At 50.2% G+C, this 21992-nt stretch overlaps 1 protein-coding gene across 2 annotated transcripts in view; it reads right to left on the bottom strand.

Annotated features, from left to right (window-relative positions):
• Nucleotides 1-20775, bottom strand: part of LOC140395180 (amyloid-beta A4 precursor protein-binding family A member 1-like) — a 35560-nt gene extending 14785 nt beyond the window's left edge. The window contains exons 1-4 of one of the 2 annotated variants that reach the window (XR_011936120.1): nucleotides 19145-20775; nucleotides 16699-16735; nucleotides 1254-1399; nucleotides 604-690 (exon numbers count right to left, since the gene is read on the bottom strand). Coding sequence is in view for 1 of the 2 variants with exons in the window: in XM_072482689.1 (XP_072338790.1) it covers nucleotides 604-690; nucleotides 1254-1399; nucleotides 16699-16735; nucleotides 19145-20374 (1500 nt within the window). In the remaining variant the exon portion in view is untranslated. The remainder of the gene's footprint in view (nucleotides 1-603; nucleotides 691-1253; nucleotides 1400-16698; nucleotides 16736-19144) is intronic. The other variant, XM_072482689.1, reaches the window with a different exon arrangement.
• Nucleotides 20776-21992: the final 1217 nt, after the last annotated feature.

Genomic DNA, 21992 nt, shown 5'->3' with positions numbered 1-21992 from the left:
CTTTGAGAGGGTCGGTGCAGACCGGATGGGTCGAATGGCCTCCTTCTGCACTGTAGGAATTCTATGGTAGACTACAATTCTGTACAGCACTGGGGGAATGCTGCACAATCAGAAGCACAATCTTTCAGATGAGATATTAAACCGAAGCCTCACCTGTCCTCTCCAGGGTAAGGAGGCTCCCAAGACACTATTTAGAAGAGAAAGGAAATTCATTGTCTCCTGGTCAATACTAATGCCTCAACTTCATTAACAGATTGAGGTGGTGGGACCTTACTGTATCCTCATTGGCTGCCGCAGTTCCTACATTAAAATAGACTACTATACATGAGATGCACTGAGATTGTGAGACGCACTGAGATTGTGAAAGGGCATGTAAATGCAAGTCCTCTCTTTCTTTACTGTTGTTTGCAGGTCTATCACTGGTGCTGATGACACTCAGAGTAATTAGTAATAACAAATCTATGGGCATTTCACAAGATTAAAATGTCTTAAGTGGGAGTTTTCATCTACTGTCTTGGTACCAATACACTGAATAAACCCATGACAGCGTACCATTCCTAGAATATCCCAGGTATACATCTTAATAGTAGCTTCTTCCATTACCTGCGTTTCTGCATTCAGTACTTTAATGCGCTGTGTTGATATGAACAGATCCACTGCAGTCATTGGCTGCGACTCTCCTTCTGGTGCCTTATAAACAAACAAGTAGTTACCTTATCTGTATTCCCATTATTCCCTCCTTTAAATTTCTCTGCCCCTCTGGAGAAGTCTACTCTTTTTTGAGAGTCTTCAAGTAGTAAAAACCCCTCAGTACCTCATTCAAACAGCCGCTCTTCACGTGTGAACCCAGATAGTGAATTTCAGCAATCTGTATAACATTGAGAAATTACAAGCAAACCCAATGGTGTCCTCACTTGATGCCCATATGATGCTTTCCCAGGAGTCAGTGGACAGCAATAAGAAGCTGGATACCTGATTTTTCAGATATTCTTTCTCCTCTTCCTGCCCAGGGGCTCGGAGGTCAACTGTAGTATTACATCCAAGATCAGCTAAAAGCACTGGTTACATACCAAACCATGTGAGGCTCGTAGTCTGTATGACACGGTCTGACAATGAGCACCAGCTTTACCACAACTAACACAGGGGCAGCTGAATGTTGCTCTTACTATTTCTGCATCACATTACAAACTGCTAGAATTTGACGCGGTTCTCCGCAAACTAATTACACAAATTGTAATACTTTTCACAAGCACCTTTATCCTTCCCACTGCTTCCTGCGCTTGTGACATTCGGACGTTGGTTGATGGATTTTTGTCCGAGAACAGTTGGGTTGATCCAAGGTAACTTGCTACAAATATGATTCCGTCGAGGAGATCCTCAGATTCGCAGGGTCCTGACACTTCACAGGAAGCAAAAAGCAACAAGAGCACTGTTAACTGAACGATGCATTTTAAACCATTATCTCCCACCCCCTGCCTTCCTGAAGGCACTGAGCATGGATTCCACAGGTGCTGGCTGCTCTTCTCTTCCTGCCCGTGTGACCATTCTTCATTCGGAAGCACAATGAATGCTGCCAGATATTTCTGACATGGAAACCATGGATAATTTTGCAGAAAGGCTAGTCTTTTCCCCCTTTGCTCTCTCTAACCCAGAAGAGGCTAAGGCAAATTGTAGGGGCCTTGGCATTGCACAGTGGAAATCAACTAATTTATCATGGCCCAGGGAATTAGCATCTTATTGAATGCCTCTTAAGTAGAGCAACTGAGGGTTAAAATTGCTCCTTAGTTGTTAGTGTCCATTTACTCCGCAACATTAGCACTGGATGAGATATTAAACTGAGGCCTCCTCTACCCTCTCAGTTGTGCCTTACACAGGTAGACAATTGGTTTAGATGGGTAATTGGTTTATTGAAAGTCATCAGGTGCTGAATCACGATGACAATATAAATAAAACAAGTGATTACAATTCATAACACAAGTGAAATGAAATGAAAAATGAAATGAAAATCGCTTATTGTCACAAGTAGGTTTCAAATGAAGTTGCTGTGAAAAGCCCCTAGTCGCCACATTCCGGTGCCTGTCCGGGGAGGCTGGTACGGGAATTGAACCGCGCTGCTGGCCTGCCTTGGTCTGCTTTAAAAGCCAGCTATTTAGCCCTGTGCTAAACCAGCCCCTAGACAATTATAAGACAATTATAAAAACAAAACAAAATAGAGGACTTCCGGTGGCGGCCATTGGGTGACTCCCACTTAATACATTTGGTAGCTCCCACTCAAGTTGGTATTTTTCGGTCCTTTCCCTGTCTGAAGGGTGAAGCTTTTGGATGGAAAGGGGTGTCGGAGTGCCAGGAGAAGGTGCAACTCCTCTGGTGTGGCTGATGAATGGATCCACGAACTAGGAGTGGGACGAGAGGAAAAGAACTGCTGGAGCAGGTTGAGATGGCGGAGGGCAAAGGGGCTGTTCTGGCCACCAAGTGGTCAACGGAACAGTTAGTGGAATTTCTGAATTCCAAGTTCGGCCAGCAGAGGAAGACCTGGCCAAAGTGGTGGAGCCGGTTAAAGCAGGGTTCGAGAGAATGGAGCAAAGGCTGGAGTCCCAGGGCCGGGCGATCCAGCAAGTGGAGGAGGCAGTGGGGGAGCAGGGGAGCACCAGGAACAGTTGGCCCAGTTGGTGGCCGAGGTGGGGATGATGCAGGAGACCCAGAAGAGGCTGAAAGAAAAGGTGGAGGATCTGGAGAATCACTGCAGAGGCAAAATTTGAGGATCTGGGGATGCCCAAAGGCATCGTAAGAGAAGAGGCCGGCACATATGTGGCCAAAATGTTGGAGCAGTTGATGGGGAGGCAGTCTTTGACTGGCCCCTGGAGGTTGACCGAGCGCATAGGGCACTGATGAGGAGCTGCCGAGGACGATGTGGGGCGGTTGCACCGCTTTCAGGATAAAGGGAAGATTCGTCGGTGGGCGAGGCAGACTAGGAAGTGCCCACAGTGGAGGTTGAATGTGGGGCTGTTGGCAGATGAGTGTGTGTGAGAGCGGGTGAGGGCTGCCATTCGGGGGTACGTGAAGCTCAATGACACGGGGGAGGTCACGGCCTCCACGCTGTGAGCGGCACTCATGCGGTGGTCTGGGGGAGTTTATTTCAATTCGGGCATATAGGGAGAAGGTGGAACGGGCAGAGATGGCAAGGCTGGTAAAGGAGATTCTGAGAGTTGGACAGAAGGTACTCGGAGGCCCTGGAGGCAGGGTTGTTGAAGGAGAGGCAGAGGCTCCAGATGCAGTCCAGATTAGTGTCCATGTGGTACTGGTCAATGTGTATGCCCCGAATTGGGTTTTATGCGGCGTATGTTGGGTCGGATCCCAGACTTGGAAGTGGGGGGCCTGATAATGGGGGGAGACTTTAACACGGTGCTGGATCCGGCACTAGATCACTCTAGGTCTAGGACGGGTAGGAAGCCGGCGGCGGCTAGAGTGCTGAGGGGGTTTATGGACCAGATGGGAGGGGTGGACCCTTGGAAATTTGCACGGCCGGGGGCTAGGGAATTTTCATTCTTCTCACATGTCCATGAGGCTTATTCCCGAATCGATTTTTTCATTTTGAGTAGGGCGCTGATAGCGAGAGTAGAGGATACTGAGTATTCGGCAATAGCCATTTCGGACCACGCCCCGCATTGGGTGGACTTGGAGATGGGGGAGGAGAGGGACCAGCGCCCGCTGTGGCGCTTGGAGGTGGGGCTGTTGGCAGACGAGGTGGTGAGCAAGCGGGTCCGAGGAAGTATAGAGAGGTACTTGGAGACCAACGACAACGGGGAGGTCTGAGTGGGGATGGTATGAGAGGCGCTGAAAGCAGTGCTGAGGGGAGAGCTGATCTCCATTAGGGCCCACAAGGAGCGGGGGGAGAGGGAGAGGCTGGTGGGGGAGATGGTGAGGGTAGACAGGAGGTATGCGGAGGTGCCCGAGGAAGGATTGTTGAGGAAGAGGCGCAGCCTCCAGGCCGAATTCGACCTGGTGACCACCAGGAAGGCGGAGGTGCAGTGGAGGAAGGCCCCGGGGGCGATTTACGAGTATGGGGAAAAGGCAAGCTGGATGCTGGCGCATCAGCTTCGGAAGCGGGACGCAGCTAGGGAGATTGGGGGAGTTAAGGACAGGTGAGGGAGTGTGGTGCGGAGTTGGGTTGCCATCAATGGGTCTTCAGGGACTTTTTCGAGGAATTGTACCGATCCGAGCCCCCACGGGAGGGAGGGAGGGATGGGCCACTTCCTGGACCAATTGAGGTTTCCAAAGGTGGAAGAGGGACTGGTGGCGGGATTGTGGGCCCCAATTGGGCTGGAGGAGCTGACCAAAGGGATAGGAAGCATGCAGGCGGGGAAGGCACCGGGGCCGGATGGTTTCCCGGTCGAATTCTATTAAAAATATATGGACCTGTTGGGCCCGTTGCTTGTCAGGACCTTCAATGAGGCAAGGGAGGGGGGGGCTTTGCTCCCAACGATGTCCCGGGCATTGATCTCCTTGATCCTGAAGCGGGACAAGGATCCCCTGCAATGTGGGTCTTACAGACCGATTTCCTTGCTAAATGTAGATGCCAAGGTGCTGGCGAAGGTCTTAGCCACGAGGATTGAGGATTGTGTGCCGCAGATCATCCATGAAGACCAGACGGGGTTTGTGAAGGGGAGGCAGTTGAACGCAAATGTGCGGAGGCTTTTGAACGTTATCATGATGCCGGCGAGGGAGGGGGAGGCGGAGATAGTGGTGGCGATGGACGCTGAGAAAGCCTTTGATAGGGTAGAGTGGGGGTACCGGTGGGAGGTGCTGAAGAGGTTCGGGTTTGGGGAGGGGTTTGTCAGGTGGGTTAGGCTGTTGTATGAGGTCCCGATGGCAAGTGTGACCACAAACAGGAGGCGGTCAGAGTACTTTCGGTTGCACCGAGGGATGAGGCAGGGGTGTCCTCTGTCCCCCCTGCTCTTCGCACTGGCGATTGAACCCCTGGCTATGGCACTGAGGGAGTCAAGGAACTGGAGGGGGTTGGTGCGGGGCGGGGAGGAGCATAGGGTGTCGCTCTATGCGGACGACCTGCTGCTGTATGTGGCGGACCCGGTGGGGGGAATGCCAGAGGTAATGAGGATTCTTAGGGAATTCGGAGACTTTTCGGGGTACAAGCTCAACATGGGGAAGAGTGAGCTGTTCGAGGTTCACCCAGGGGACCAGGAGAGGGGGATTGGCGAGCTCCCACTAAAAAGGGCGGAGAGAAGCTTCAGGTATTTGGGGGTCCAGGTGGCCAGGAGCAGGGGGGCCCTGCATATGCTTAATTTTACAAAGCTGGTGGAGCAAATGGAGGAGTTCAAGAGGTGGGACGTGTTGCCGCTGTCCTTGGCGGGTAGGGTGCAGTCAATCAAAATGACGGTGCTCCCAAGGTTTTTATTCCTGTTCCAGTGCCTCCCTGTGTTTATCCCGAAGGCTTTTTTTAGGCGGGTTAACAGGAGTATAATGGGGTTTGTGTAGAGATAGGGGGGGGGGGGGGGGGGGGGGTTGGCGCTGCCCAACCTCTGTGGGTACTACTGGGTCGCCAATGCGATGATGGTGCGCAAGTGGGTGATGGAGGGGGGGGGACTGCATGGAAGAGGCTGGGGGCGCTGGCAACGGCGCCGCTGCCGTTCCCTCCAAGGAGGTATACCACGTGCCCAGTGGTGGCGACTGCCCTCAAAATCTGGGGCAGTGGAGGCGGCACAGGGGTTGGGCCTCGGTGTGGACCCCAATACGGGGGAACCACCGGTTCGTCCCAGGGAGAACAGATGGAGGGTTTTTGGGGTGGCACAGGGCAGGGATACGAAGGTTGGGGGACCTGTTTGTGGATGGGAAGTTCGCGAGCCTGGGTGAGCTGGAGGAGAAGTACGGGCTCCCCCCCGGGAAACACCTTCAGGTACTTCCAGGTGAGGGCGTTTGCCAGGCGGCAGGTGGTGGAATTCCCGCGGCTCCTGCCATGCACAGTACAGGACAGGGTGCTCTCGGGGGGGTGGGTGGGAGTGGGGAAGATCTCGGAAACTTACCAGGTGATGTAGGAGGAGGAGGAGGCCTCGGTGGTGGAGGTGAAAGGTAAGTGGGAGAAGGAGTTGGGAGAGGAGATCAAGGAAGGGACGTGGGCAGATGCCCTAGGGAGGGTGAACTCTTCCTCATCGTGCGCGAGGCTCAGTCTCATACAGTTTAAGGTGCTGCACAGGGCACACATGACCGGGACAAGGATGAGCCTGTTCTTTGGGGGCAAGGACAGGTGTGTTAGGTGCTTGGGGAGTCCAGCGAATCACACCCATAGACGGTGTCAAGGGTGGTAGGTTCCAGGGTCAAGCCGGGCTGGGGGCTCGCAATATTTGGAGTGGCAGAGGAGCCGGGAGTGCAGGAGGCGAAAGAGGCCGGAATTCTGGCCTTTGCGTCCCTGGTAGCCCGGCGAAGGATTCTTCTTCAGTGCAAGGATGCGAGGCCCCCAAGCGTGGAATCCTGGATCAACGATATGGCGGGGTTTATTAAGTTGGAGAGGGTGAAATTCGCCTTGAGAGGGTCGGTACAAGTGTTCTTTAGGCGGTGGCAACCGTTCTTAGACTTCCTGGCAGAACGGTAGACATTGGTCAATGGCAGCAGCAACTCGGGGGGGGGGGGGGGGGGGTTTACTTTAATTTTGTTTAGTTATTTACACTAGGGGGTCTGAGGGGGTGTATATATTTGCTGTGCTAAATCGGGGTGTTAATGTTAATTTATTATTTATGTACGGGGGGGGTATGGAGGGTTGTTTTTTTGGACTGTGTTTTGTACTTAACCCTGTTGGGTTCATTTTTCATTTTGTTATTGATATTTTATGACAACCTTAATAAAAAAAATGTTTTAAAAAATGTAATTATGGGACTTCCGGGTGCGGCGATGACCAGCTGAGTCGCACGTTTCGGCAGCTCCCTGTGAAACGGACTTTTGGGCTCTTGATAGGAGCCCCAACGGCAATTTTGACGGCTAAAAACACTGTGCGGTAAACCAGAAGGGAATCCCCCCTGGATACGGATGGAAAAAGGAGGAGAGAGTGGCCAGATTGCAGTGGATCCTTTAGAACAGCGACAAGGAAGGCTAGCAAAAACCAAGATGGCGTCGGAAGGTGGCAGTTTAACATGGGGCCCTGAACAACAAGAGTTCTTGAAATGCTGTGTGGAAGAGATTAAAAAGGAAATGAAGAAAGAGCTGTTGGCCCCGATACTACAGGCGATCGAAGGGCTAAAGGAGGAACAAAAGACCCAGGAGCGGGAGCTTCGGGTCGTGAAGGCAAAGGCAGCCGAGAATGAGGACGATATACAGGGCCTGGTGGTGAAGACGGAGACGCAGGAGGCACATCAGAAACGATGCGTGGAAAGGTTGGAGGCACTGGAAAACAACGCAAGGAGGAACAACCTGAGGATTCTTGGTCTTCCTGAAGGTGTGGAGGGAGCGGACGTCGGGGCATATGTGAGCACGATGCTGCACTCGTTAATGGGAGCGGAGGCCCCGGCGGGTCCGTTGGAGGTGGAGGGAGCATACCGAGTGATGGCGCGAGGACCGAGAGCAGGAGAAATTCCCAGAGCTATAGTGGTGAGATTCCTCCGTTTTAAGGATAGAGAAATGGTCCTTAGATGGGCGAAGAAAACTCGGAGCAGTAAATGGGAGAACGCGGTGATCCGCGTTTATCAAGACTGGAGTGCGGAGGTGGCGAGAAGGAGGGCGAGCTTTAATCGGGCCAAGGCGGTGCTTCATAAAAAGATAAAATTTGGAATGCTGCAACCGGCAAGACTGTGGGTCACATATCGAGGGAGGCACCACTACTTTGAGGCGGCAGATGAAGCGTGGACTTTTATTGTGGAAGAAAAACTGGAATGAGCGGGTTATTAAAAAGAACGTTCGAACAAAGTGGTGGGGCGAATGTGGGGGGCAAAGAGGGGTTTTATGTACTAATCCTGCGATGTGGTAACTTTTCTCTCTCCCACAGGTGGTGATGGGGGGAGGAGGGGAGGTGGAGGAGATGGGGCGTTGGCCATTGGGGGCGGGGCCAAGGGAGAAGCGCGGGCTTGGTTCCCGCGCTATGATAATCATGGCGGGAATAGAGAAGCAGGAAGGAGGGGGCGTCGCACGGTGCGAGCCGAGGTCACGGGGGGAAGCCGAGGTCAGCCAGAGTTTGCTGACTTCTGGGAGCAACATGGGGGGAGTAATTACGCTAGCGGGGGTTCTAGCGGGGGGGGTGGGAGGGGGGAATTACTGGGTTGCTGCTGCTGGGGAGAGGGGGGAGCTGGTATGGGAGAGGATGGGCGGGGGGGCACCGCCTGGGGGAGATACAGCTGCGTGGGAACCGGGTGAGGAGCTGGAAAAAGGTGATGGCTAATCGACAAGGGGGGGGGGGGGGGGGTAGGAAGCCCCCCAACTCGGCTGATCACGTGGAACGTGAGAGGGCTGAACGGGCCGATAAAGAGGGCACGGGTACTCGCACACCTTAAGAAACTTAAGGCGGATGTGGTTATGTTACAGGAAACGCACCTGAAACTGATAGACCAGGTTAGGCTACGCAAAGGATGGGTGGGGCAGGTGTTCCATTCGGGGCTAGATGCGAAAAACAGGGGGGTGGCTATATTAGTGGGGAAGCGGGTAATGTTCGAGGCAAAGACTATAGTGGCGGATAACGGGGGCAGATACATGATGGTGAGTGGCAAACTACAGGGGGAGACGGTGGTTTTGGTAAACGTATATGCCCCGAACTGGGATGATGCCAATTTTATGAGGCGGATGCTAGGACGCATTCCGGACCTAGAGATGGGAAAGCTGATAATGGGGGGAGATTTTAATACGCTGTTGGAACCAGGGCTGGATAGGTCGAAGTCCAGGACTGGAAGGAGGCCGGCAGCAGCCAAGGGACTTAAAGATTTTATGGAGCAGATGGGAGGTGTAGACCCGTGGAGATTTAGCAGACCTAGGAGTAAGGAGTTCTCGTTTTTCTCCTATGTCCATAAAGTCTACTCGCGAATAGACTTTTTTGTGCTGGGTAGGGCATTGATCCCGAAGGTGAGGGGAACGGAGTATACGGCTATAGCCATTTCGGATCACGCTCCACACTGGGTAGACTTGGAGATAGGGGAGGAAACAGGAGGGCGCCCACCCTGGAGAATGGACATGGGACTAATGGCAGATGAGGGGGTGTGTCTAAGGGTGAGGGGGTGCATTGAAAAGTACTTGGAACTCAATGATAATGGGGAGGTCCAGGTGGGAGTGGTCTGGGAGGCGTTGAAGGCGGTGGTTAGAGGGGAGCTGATATCAATAAGGGCACATAAAGGGAAGCAGGAGAGTAAGGAACGGGAGCGGTTGCTGCAAGAACTTTTGAGGGTGGACAGACAATATGCGGAAGCACCGGAGGAGGGACTGTACAGGGAAAGGCAAAGGCTACATGTAGAATTTGACTTGCTGACTACAGGCACTGCAGAGGCACAATGGAGGAAGGCACAGGGTGTACAGTACGAATATGGGGAGAAGGCGAGCAGGTTGCTGGCACACCAATTGAAGAAAAGGGGAGCAGCGAGGGAAATAGGGGGAGTGAGGGATGAGGAAGGAGAGATGGAGCGGGGAGCGGAGAGAGTGAATGGAGTGTTCAAGACATTTTATAAAAAATTATATGAAGCTCAACCCCCGGATGGGAGGGAGAGAATGATGGGCTTCTTGGATCGGCTGGAATTTCCCAAGGTGGAAGAGCAGGAAAGGGTGGGACTGGGAGCACAGATCGAGGTAGAAGAAGTGGTGAAAGGAATTAGGAGCATGCAGGAGGGAAAGGCCCCGGAACCGGATGGATTCCCAGTCGAATTCTATAGAAAATATGTGGACTTGCTCGCCCCGGTACTGACGAGGACCTTTAATGAGGCAAAGGAAAGGGGACAACTGCCCCCGACTATGTCTGAAGCAACGATATCGCTTCTCTTAAAGAAGGAAAAGGACCCGCTACAATGCGGGTCCTATAGACCTATTTCCCTCCTAAATGTAGATGCCAAGGTCCTGGCCAAGGTAATGGCAATGAGAATAGAGGAATGTGTCCCGGGGGTGGTCCACGAGGACCAAACTGGGTTTGTGAAGGGGAGACAGCTGAACACGAATATACGGAGGTTGTTAGGGGTAATGATGATGGCCCCACCAGAGGGAGAAACGGAGATAGTAGTGGCGATGGATGCCGAGAAAGCATTTGATAGAGTGGAGTGGGATTATTTGTGGGATGTGTTGAGGAGATTTGGTTTTGGAGAGGGGTATGTTAGATGGGTGCAGCTGTTGTATAGGGCCCCAGTGGCGAGCGTGGTCACGAATGGACGGGGATCTGCATATTTTCGGCTCCATAGAGGGACAAGGCAGGGATGCCCTCTGTCCCCATTATTGTTTGCACTGGCGATTGAGCCACTGGCGATAGCATTGAGGGGTTCCAAGAAGTGGAGGGGAGTACTTAGGGGAGGAGAAGAGCACCGGGTATCTTTGTATGCGGACGATTTGCTACTATACGTGGCGGACCCGGCGGAGGGGATGCCAGAAATAATGCGGATACTTGGGGAGTTTGGGGATTTTTCAGGGTATAAATTGAACATGGGGAAAAGTGAGTTGTTTGTGGTGCATCCAGGGGAGCAGAGTAGAGAAATAGAGGACCTACCGTTGAGGAAGGTAACAAGGGACTTTCGTTACCTGGGATCCAGATAGCTAAGAATTGGGGCACATTGCATAGGTTATATTTAACGCGGTTGGTGGAACAGATGGAGGAGGATTTCAAGAGATGGGATATGGTATCCCTGTCAATGGCAGGGAGGGTGCAGGCGGTTAAGAAGGTGGTCCTCCCGAGATTCCTCTTTGTGTTTCAGTGCCTCCCGGTGGTGATCACGAAGGCTTTCTTTAAAAGGATTGAAAAGAGCATCATGGGTTTTGTGTGGGCCGGGAAGACCCCGAGAGTGAGGAAGGGATTCTTACAGCGTAGCAGGGATAGGGGGGGGCTGGCACTACCGAGCCTAAGTGAGTATTATTGGGCCGCTAATATTTCAATGGTGAGTAAGTGGATGGGAGAGGAGGAGGGAGCGGCGTGGAAGAGATTAGAGAGGGCGTCCTGTAGGGGGACTAGCCTACAGGCTATGGTGACAGCCCCATTGCCGTTCTCACCGAGGAACTACACCACAAGCCCGGTGGTGGTGGCTACACTGAAGATTTGGGGACAGTGGAGACGGCATAGGGGAAAGACTGGAGCCTTGGGGGGGTCCCCGATAAGAAACAACCATAGGTTTGCCCCGGGGGGAATGGATGGGGGATATGGAATGTGGCAAAGAGCAGGAATAACGCAACTGAAAGATCTGTTTGTGGATGGGAAGTTCGCGAGTCTGGGAGCGCTGACCGAGAAATATGGGTTGCCCCAAGGGAATGCATTCAGGTACATGCAACTGAGGGCTTTTGCGAGGCAACAGGTGAGGGAATTCCCGCAGCTCCCGACACAAGAGGTGCAGGACAGAGTGATCTCAAAGACATGGGTGGGGGATGGTAAGGTGTCAGATATATATAGGGAAATGAGGGACGAAGGGGAGACTATGGTAGATGAACTAAAAGGGAAATGGGAAGAAGAGCTGGGGGAGGAGATCGAGGAGGGGCTGTGGGCAGATGCCCTAAGCAGGGTAAACTCGTCGTCCTCGTGTGCCAGGCTAAGCCTGATTCAGTTTAAGGTATTACACAGGGCACATATGACTGGAGCACGGCTCAGTAAATTTTTTGGGGTGGAGGATAGGTGTGCGAGGTGCTCGAGAAGCCCAGCGAATCATACCCATATGTTTTGGTCATGCCCGGCACTACAGGGGTTTTGGATGGGGGTGACAAAGGTGCTTTCAAAAGTAGTAGGAGTCCGGGTCGAACCAAGCTGGGGGTTGGCTATATTTGGGGTTGCACAAGAGCCGGGAGTGCAGGAGGCGAGAGAGGCCGATGTTTTGGCCTTTGCGTCCCTAGTAGCCCGGCGCAGGATATTGCTAAAGTGGAAAGAAGCCAAGCCCCCGGGGGTGGAGACCTGGATAAATGACATGGCGGGGTTTATAAAGCTAGAGCGGATTAAGTTCGTCCTAAGGGGGTCGGCTCAAGGGTTCACCAGGCGGTGGCAACCGTTCGTCGAATACCTCGCAGAAAGATAGACGGAATGGGAAAAAGAAGGCAGCAGCAGCAGCCCAGGATCGGGGGTGGGGGGGGGGGGGGGGGGGGAGGAGGAACCAGAAGGACTCTCAGGGTTGTTAATATATACTGTATAGTATGTATAGGTCGTTGCTACAGATAATTATATATTGGACTGTTAAATTATATTTTTGGAGAGTGTTACTTGTGACAAGGCAGTTGCCAATTAGGGCTAGTTTTCATTTTTTGTTATTTATTATTTATTCATTTTTTGTTTATAAAATAGGTCATTGTTATTTGTGTTGTTATAATATTGCGTAAAGGATGCACAATGTACTGTGTTGGTTGACCAAAAAATTTCAATAAAATATTTAATAAAAAAAAAATGTAATTATGATGCCTCCAGAGGAACAGGTGGTGGAGGTGTCAGTGGCGATGGACGCAGAGAAGGCCTTTGACCGGGTGGACTGGGAATATTTGTGGGAGGTGCTGGGGCGGTTCGGGCAGGGATTTGTGGACTAGGTCCGATTGCTGTACAAGGTACCAGTCGCAAATGTGCGGACGAATCGGGTGAGCCCGAGATATTTCGGGCTGCATTGCGGGACGAGGCAGGGTGTCCGCTTACCCCATTTCTCTTTGCTGTGGCTATATGCCACTGGCAACTGTCGAGGGATTGGAAAGGGATTGTGCGAGGGGGCGTCGCTGAGCACAGGGTTTCGCTGTACGCGGACAACCTGTTGTTATATATTTCGGACCCACTGAGTGGCATTGGGGGCATTATGGGGATTTTGGAGGACTTTGGCCGGTTTTCTGGGTACAAGTTGAACATGGGAAAGAGTGAGGTGTTTCCAATTGGGATCAGAGGGCAGGAGAGGAGGTTAGGGGAGTTGCCGTTCAGGGTAGTGGGGCGAGTTTTAGATACCTGGGCATTCAGGTGACTCGGGGTTGGGCGCAGATGCACAAGTTAAATTTGACTAGGCTGGTGGAGCAGATGAAGTGGGACTTCAAGGGGTGGGATGTGCTGCCACTGTCGCTGGCAGGACAGGTTAAAATGACAGTGCTGCCAAGGTTCCTGTTCATATTTCAGAACCTCTCGATCTTTGTCCCAAAGTCATGCTTTAAAAAGGTTAACGCGACTTCCGGTGACGGCTGGTGGGAGGCAGCCGCACACTGGAGGGCTCCCGCTCGGGAATAGAATTTTTCGGGTTTTAACGCTCGGTCCCAGGGGCAACGGAGGCTGAAAAAGCTGTAAGAAGGCACAGTGAGGAGAAATGTCCAAGTTTGGGAAACAAACGGCCGTGAAAAAGGGGGTTAATGAAAGTCCGCCGGTGAGTGGAAAACCCAGCGCAGGAACTGTAAGGAAAGCAGAGGCTGGGGCACCAGGGGAGGCCGCATTGCTAACAGAAGAAATGACCACGGTGATGGCTGTGGAACTTGAAAAACAGTTCACAAAGCACATGGAAGCAGTGAAGAAGGAGATGATGGCGGTATTGAAAGTGCTGGTGGAGGAGGCGATTGCCCCAGTGAGGGCGGCGGTATCGAGCGCAGCGGCGGAGGTGCAGGAGCAAGGTGAGACACTGAAGGAAGTGGAAGAGGCATTATCACAGCACAGTGATCAACTCACCTCGATGGGGAAGGAGTTGCAGAAGGTGATAAGAGACCAACAAGGGTCTGCGAGCCAAAATGGAAGACCTGGAAAACAGATCCAGGCGGCAGAATCTGAGGATCGTGGGTCTGCCCGAAGGGGTCGGCCCGCGGCCGACGGAGTATTTTGCCACGATGTTGGGGGAGCTATTGGGGGAGGGGGACGATCCCTTCCAATATGAACTGGATCGGGCTCATCGGTCGTGGAGGCCTATACCAGTGAGCCGCCAAGAGTATAACTGTGTGTTTCTGTAGTTAGAGCGTGAAGGAAAAGGTCCTGTGCTGTGCAAAGCAGAAGCGGGTGGTGCAGTGGGCTGGAGCTGGTATACGCATATACCAGGACTTTACGGTGGAGCTGGCGAGGAAGCGGGCAGCCTTCAGCCGGGTGAAGAAGGAACTGTACATCAGCAAGGTGCAATGCGGCATAGTATATCCAGCTAAGTTTTTTTTTTGTTTGTTTTAAATTTAGAGTACCCAATTCATTTTTTCCAATTAAGGGGCAATTTCGCACAGCCAATCCACCTACCCTGCACATCTTTGGGTTGGGAGGGCGAAACCCACGCAGACACGGGGAGAATGTGCAAACTCCACACAGACAGTGACCCAGAGCCGGGATCGAACCTGGGACCTCGGCGCCGCGAGGCAGCAGGGCTAACCCACTGGGCCACCGTGCTGCCCCCAATATCCGGCTAAGTTGAGGGTGACCTACAAATCCAAGGACTTTTAGTTTGTGACGGCGGAAGCGGTGGAGGAGTTTGCGAAGGCAGAAGGATTGTGGCAGAATTGAGAAATGGGACTGAGAGCGGGTCGTGTACCGATGTAGCCTCATGTAACTTTATTTTTTCACTGCGTGTTGGTGTATATACTAAATGAGTCAACACTGTATATTTGGACAAGGGAAGAGTTGGGACTTTCATTTGCAATGGTGGTTCTTTGGGGCTTGCGTGTGTATGCTGGGTTTGTGTGCTAAAGGGATTTCTTGGTTTTCCTGGAACCGGGCAAGGGGGAAGGAGACCCCGGCGGGGTCCTCCATGCTGGCCGGTTTAAGCCAGCGAGTGAACGGGAGTGAGGTGGGGGGAGGGGCTGCGGCCATCGGAGCCTGGTAGCACAGATTTTGGTGAGTCTAGCCGGGGTGAAAAGTTGGGGGAAGGAACAGAGGTTGGGGGGAGGAGTTTACAAGAGGAAGTGGAGGGGAGGAGTCTGGGAGGGGGGTGTCTACAATTCATGGGTGCCATTTACGGTACTCTTTCGGGGATTGGATGGCATTGAATATTAGGGGAGGGGGGGTGGACTGTAGATGTCAATGGTGACCATAGGCGATTCCGGATTCCTTTTTTCCTCCTTCGGAGGTTTTGTTTTATTTGATGCTTATATTGTCATGCGGGCCATTGTTTGGGGGTTGGTGGGAGGATGGGATTGTTGTTGTTAATAAGAGGATTGTCATTGTATGTGTTACCATGTACTGTTTGTTGGTGGGGTGTAAATTATGAAGAAAATATGAAAATGGAGAATAAAAATATATATATTTTTTAAATAAAAAGGTTAACGCGCTGATTTCTAGGTTTGTATGGGCGGGGAAGACCCCACGAGTCAAAAGGACTCGGGCATTGCCTAATATAATGAACTGCTACTAGCGACGAACATCACCATGGTTAGGAAATGGGTAGTGGGGAATAGGTCGGCTCGGGGCAGATGGAAGCGGCTTCTCGAGGAGAACGAGCTTAAGGGTCTTATTAACAGCACTTCTGCCGTTCTCGCTGGCCAGGTATTCCGTGAGTCCAGTCGTGGTATTAGCCTTGAGGGTGGGGCAGTGGGGGCAGCATTTGTGACTGATGGGTGCCTCGGTGTGGGAACCGATCTGTGATAATCATAGGTTTGCATCAGGGGGTGTTGGAGTCGAGGTTTATGGGGTGGCAGCAAGCAGGATTGAGCGATTCGGTGATCTGTTTTGCGAAATTGGAGGACCTGGAGGAAAAGTATGAGCTACCCAAGGGGAATGGTTTTAGGTACCTGCAGGTTCGGGATTATATGGAGACATAATGTCCGAAGTGTTGGGAGTGAAGGTAGTTCCGAGTCCAGAGGTAGCGATATTCGGGGTGTCGGAAGATCAGGGAGTCCAGGGGGTGAGAGAGGCCGATGTCTTGGCTTTTGCCTCCCTGGTGGCCCGGAGATGGATCTTACTTGAATGGAGGACTCTGAGTCGCCAAAAACGGGGGTGTAGGTGAGCAACCTAGCGGAATTCCTGAGGCCGAAGGTAAAGTTCGTCCTGAGGAGGTCAGTTGATGGGTTCGCTTGGAGGTGGAAGCCGTTCGTTGACTTCTTTAAGGAGGATTGAGGGGTTGGCAAAAGGAGAGGGCAGGATGAGAAGGGGGCGAAAGTGGGGAGTGGGTGCTGATTATTTAAAACGTTGTATCATTTTGCTTCTGCTTCGGTTTGTGTGTATGAAAATGCCTGAAATATTAAAAAATAAAAACAAAAAATAAACGATAAAATAATAAAAGAATCGCACAACTGTCAACATATAAGTATATAAATAATCTGTTGCTAATGATGTGATGGAAGTGGACACAAGCATGCATTGTGCATCCCACTAAGGAGAATGTTTAATCCTCAGTTGCTCTATTTAATAAATATAATATGTTGCAAAAAGCAGGTATCTTTAATTTACAGAAAGGATCGGTCTGCTGCACTTTGTGTAAAATTGGCTGTTACGTTTCCTACATTGCAACAATGACCACACTTCAGCAACAAAAAAGGTCCTTCATTGGCTGCAGAGCACTTTGGGGTTTGCGAAGATTGTGAAAGATGCTACATAATTGCAAATCCTTCTATCTTTTCAATACTCTGGCTCATTGTACAATAACGATAGGTAGATATTTGAAGATACCCTCAACAGAATCAACTTACCTTCTTTAAATGCTGGATAATCAAATGTCTTCTTTGGCTGAAATTTAAAAAGTGAAGACTTTTCATGACAAAGGAAATTGAAATACATTTGTTCAATTGTTTGAAGTGATTTCATCCAAAACTGCTGTTTTGGGATTTTTCTGTTTGAACAAGGCAGTAAAATGAAGTCTGATAAATAAAGCTGTGGATATGGGAATGCTCGTTCCCAGCAGAATCAGTTGAGTCAGTCAGGGCACCAAATGGGGTGTTTTCACTCCCATCCACTGTCTGCTTGAATGCAGAGCCGCACCTCCAGGACCTCTCACAACTGCTTAGCAAATGACATGATGAGGATAGGTGCTTGATGGCCAGCACAGACGCAATGGGCCAAAGGGCCTTTTTCTGTGCAGTAAAACTCCATGACTTTATAAAAAAATAAAAGCAGGAACCAGTATTAATCTCCATCTATATAGTGCAGCCTACAAGATGTACCCTAATCCTCAAAATTCCTACATTTATTTTGACCCCAGGCCCCACGTGGAGTAGTGGGGGCAAACAATATAGATGTGTATAAGGGATAAGTACCCGAGGGAAAGAGGTACAGAAGGATATGGTGATACTGCGAGATGAAGTGACACGTGAGGTGTCTTGTGTGCAGCTTAAATGCCAGCACAGACCTGTTGGGACAAACTGCGCATTACTCTGTTGTAAACACCATTTATGTAATTCAAGTGTACAACTGTGAGTCTGAATGTTTCCACAATTTTCTGCAACTGATGCCTGATGCCTTTTTGCAGATGTGGAACAGGTTTATTACACATGAATGTGCGTTTATTGGAACAGAAACGCAAACTCACACCTTTAAAAATCTCATCACAAAATGTTTAAGTGTTTGTTGACGTGTTCCCTTGCTTGGAAATTATTGCTGCGCCAGATACAAAACTGGCTCTGAGACTACCAGCAGGGTAAAGCAAAAGAAATTAGCACACAAATATTTGAAATATCAGAAACAATACTGTGGATTCCTATGGTGCCAGTTTGTTTTATCTGTCTCTTGCTACTCGTTTCAACTGGCAAATCTTTCATTCACATGTCTCATCTAACTTGCCTGTAACTCTGCTGAGAGCACGTGGAAAGGTCACAGGTACAGCTCAGTTGGCCCATGTCATACTGCACTCAAGACTTACTTTAAGCTACACAGGAAATCAAAGAGTTATTGCATAAAATCATTAAAATTGAATTAGACCCCACTATAACATAAATAAAGGAGGTCTTGTGGCACACAGTCTGCCCTGAGCCAAATGGTCTAGGTTTGTGTACCAGGTTTTGATGGCCAAGGAAGGTGCTTTCATAACACAGCCAACAGGTTAAGTCTCAACATACAAAATCCTTCCAACACATGCCGATGGCTGGTGGCAAGAGCTGGAGAGATTCCCGGTCAGCTATGCTTGCTGCGGAGTGGCGCCCTTCGGGTTATAGGGCTCTGGTGCCAGGCAAGTAACATGTTCAAGGCAAAACCTCGCTACAAGAACAAATAAAAATCTGCCACTAGATGCACCACTAGATGCGGGAAGTGAAACAACAATAATCTAAATAGCCATTTCTAGAGACAGAATGCAGCTGTCCACGAAGGTAAAGCCCCTTTTGCCATTTACCTTCAGGACCTTCCTTCAATTCAGGTCGCCAGCAAGCAGAGTCTGGCTTTACAGACAGGCAGGGGGATCTCAGCACTGGAACCATTGTTCAGCTAAGTCTCTTCAAAATTAGCCTAATGACATTTCACTTCCAATTGCAGATAATCACCACCATCTTACCAGTGCAATATCCATTTCCTTGACCACACGTTCAGGCTGAAGAATGAGGCTGCCTATTTACTAAGAGGGTGGCACAGTGGTTAGCACTGTTGCCTCACAGCACCAAGGACCCGTGTTCAATTCTGGCCACAGGTGACTGTGTGGAGTTTGCACTTTCTCCCCTCGTCTGCGTGGGTTTCCTCCGGGTGCTCCGGTTTCCTCCCACAGTCCAAAGATGTGCAGGTTAGGTGGATTGGCTGTGATAAATTGCCCCTTAGTGTCCAAAGGGTAAGGTAGGGTTACTGCGTAACAGGGATAGGGTCAGGGCATGGGCTTGGGTAGGATACTCTTTAATGGTCGGTGCAGACTCAATGGGCCAAATGGCCTCCTTGTGCATTGTGGAGATTCTATGATTCGATGAAAACTATCAAGAGTTCACACCACGGACCTCTACCTGTTAACACCGTGAGCTGGAGCTGTCCTGATTTATTGCAGGTCTGACTCAGAGAAAGGTTGTACTTCATTCTGGTGAAAGCTCAACGCCCCAGAATGTTAACTGTTTCTCCCTTCACAAATGCTTCAAACATTTTGTTTTTATTTCTTGTATTTCATTCATCTGAGCTGGATTAGATTAGAGGTCATTAAGCAGTGTTCTAATCAGTTTTTGTTCTTACCTGTCTATCATGTTCATAGACACTGCTTTCTGTGCGGCAAGCACCTCGCTTCACTGGATCACTGCGCTCAACACCATCATCAGGCAGGAAAGATTTGCTGATATTTTCAACCTCTTCTTTTAACTCTTTAAGGGCTAAAGACAAAGCCTCTCCCTCTTTCCTCCAGTCTTTCTTCAGTCTAAATAATGGCCCATCCTGTAGAGACAAGCTTGATTCATCTTCAATTGTCCCATCTTTGCCTGGATAGAAGTCAGGAGATTGCTGGTCCTGGAGCAATTCCTTAATGTTTTCCTCAGATTGACCAAACTCATTCTCAGATGAAGTTTCTGGCCAACTGCAAGCATCTCGTGAGATTTTGTGCTTTCTGTCAGTTCCTTCTGGTGGGTGACTGAATGCACCGGTACCTTCATCACTACACACCACATGGTCATTAGCACCAGATTTTGAGTCAAGACAACTTATTTGGATTTGTTCATTGCCTTGATGAACCAGATCTTTTATTTCATTTCTGTTCAAACATCTGGGTATCTCAGTCGACATTTGAGGCTTGTGAGTCATCTCAGTCAAATCATCCTGATGATTAACCATAACAAATAGTTGCCTGTCATCATCTGTCAATGAATCAGTCCCTCCATCTGTTGTGAATTTGCTATTACTTTCTAAACTATGGCCATCAAACATTGGCTGGGAAGCCAGTTTTGTTTTACCGTCAAAGGTCCCTCCATCCTGTTCATGAAGGCGTAATTGAGTCAAAAGCAATTTGATCTGGCAGTGATCATCATCCTCATTTTCTTGAAAATGTGAAGATTCCTCTGTGTTGTCAGTTCCTGAACTGAAGTCCAATACACCATTTTCAATCAAATTGTTTTCAGAATCTGCATTTAGGTTTGGCGGACACAAGTGCACAGCATCAACAGAGGCACTGCCTCCTTCAGTCATGGCTTTATCCAGTTCCATATTGTCTGGGTGGTTGTCATCCCCGTTAACATCTTCACTCACAAACACACAGTGTTCAACATAAAAGTCTTCCTCCACATCCTCTCCATTGGCATTCCTGCTGCCTTGGAGGTTTTCCTGAGAACCATGTCTACCAACCTCAGTCAGAACAGTCTCCACATTTACTTCATCTTCATTCTCCAGTTCTTGATCGTCCATCCTAACCCCATTCGTAAATTGACTGGAAGTGAGAAGGGGATCATTAACCTCAGTGAGACCTTCCTGCCTGTTCATATTTCCCTCATTACCATTATTTCTAGAGGAAGGATGGTGTTCTAAGTCAGGGAAGGGGGAAGCTAATGAAAATTAAAGGGCACAAACTTACAAGGAGACCCACCTACAGTGACCCCCACTCACTGCCTGTGAACACAGCTGTCTTTATAGTCAAGCCCCTATTGGGATTGGACTGTGAGGCTACTCAAGCAGCCTAATCACCAAACTAACCCCGCTCCGAGGCCCCCATTTGAATAAATTCCCGGCTGCTGCCGTTCCCGGACCCGCTTCAAATCCCCTGAGCATCGGCCGGTCTGCAAGCCACCAAGCTGCCTCCCAATCTGCCAGCGAGAGTCCGGGAAGCCTCGGACAGTAGGCCCGACTCCCGACCCGGCTTCAACGTCGAGACGTGCGGGCGACGTCCTGACGCACGGTGCGCCTGCAAACGTCAATCGCTCCTCACTTGCGCGATGACGTCCATCCCCGGGCAACGCAGTCAGGTGATCCTTTTCGTTCCGAAATTACAGCCTGAGTGAGGACTGGTTGCTGGTTGTAATATTAACCTGTGGAAAATAAACACTGTGCTCCAGACCTTAGAAATGAAATTAACCCCGAACGCCGGTGACATGGAACAAAAGGAAATTAGATGTTTGTCAACAAATAACTTTTTTTTGGGGGGGGGGGGGGGGTTGCCAACTCTCCAGGGTTGACCTGGAGCCTTCCGGAATTTGGAGCGGAATTTTGGGACACCCCCAAAATGCAACCCAGGAAATAAAACATTGGGGCAATTAAAAATTGTGTGCTTGAGCACGTTCACTTATTTGCTATCTAAATGGAGTTGTAAGAAAGGTTGCTCTGTGTATTCAGTCAAAAAAAGTATTCCGTCAAAAAATATTCCCAAGGCAGCATGGTGGCGCAGTGGGTTAACCCTGCGGCCTCACGCCACCGAGGTCATTTCATAGAATTTACAGTGCAGAAGGAAGCCATTCGGCCCATCAAGTGTGCACCGGCTCTTGGAAAGAGCACCCTACCCAAGGTCAACACCTCCACCCTATCCCCATAACCCAGTAACGCCACCCAACACTAAGGGCAATTTTGGACACTAAGGGCAATTTATCATGGCCAATCCACCTAACCTGCACATCTTTGGACTGTGGGAGGAAACCAGAGCACCCGGAGGAAACCCACAAACACACGGGGAGGATGTGCAGACTCCGCACAGACATTGACCCAAGCCGGAATCGAACCTGGGACCCTGGAGCTGTGAAGCAATTGTGCTATCCACAATGCTACCGTGCTGCCCTAAGGTTCGATTCAATCTCAGGTTCAATCCTGGCCCTGGGTCACTGTCCGTGTGGAGTTTGCACATTATCCCTGTGTTTGCGTGGGTTTCGCCCCCACAACCCAAAGATGTGCAAGCTAGGTGGATTGACCACGCTAAATTGCCCCGTAATTGGAAAAAATGAATTGAGTACTCTAAATTTAAAAAAATAGATAATTTTAAAAAACATATTCATTGAAGAGCCTGTTTGCATTCCATTAATGCCACATGTACAGTGAAAAGTAATGTTCTGCATACAGCCCAGGCAGATCACTCCATACATGAAAACATAGAACATATGATAAATACATGAGAATA

The sequence above is a fragment of the Scyliorhinus torazame genome, chromosome 18, assembly GCF_047496885.1.
Source record: "Scyliorhinus torazame isolate Kashiwa2021f chromosome 18, sScyTor2.1, whole genome shotgun sequence".
In the NCBI taxonomy this organism is placed as follows: Eukaryota; Metazoa; Chordata; class Chondrichthyes; order Carcharhiniformes; family Scyliorhinidae; genus Scyliorhinus; species Scyliorhinus torazame.
This window is presented reverse-complemented; position numbering and strand designations above follow the sequence as displayed.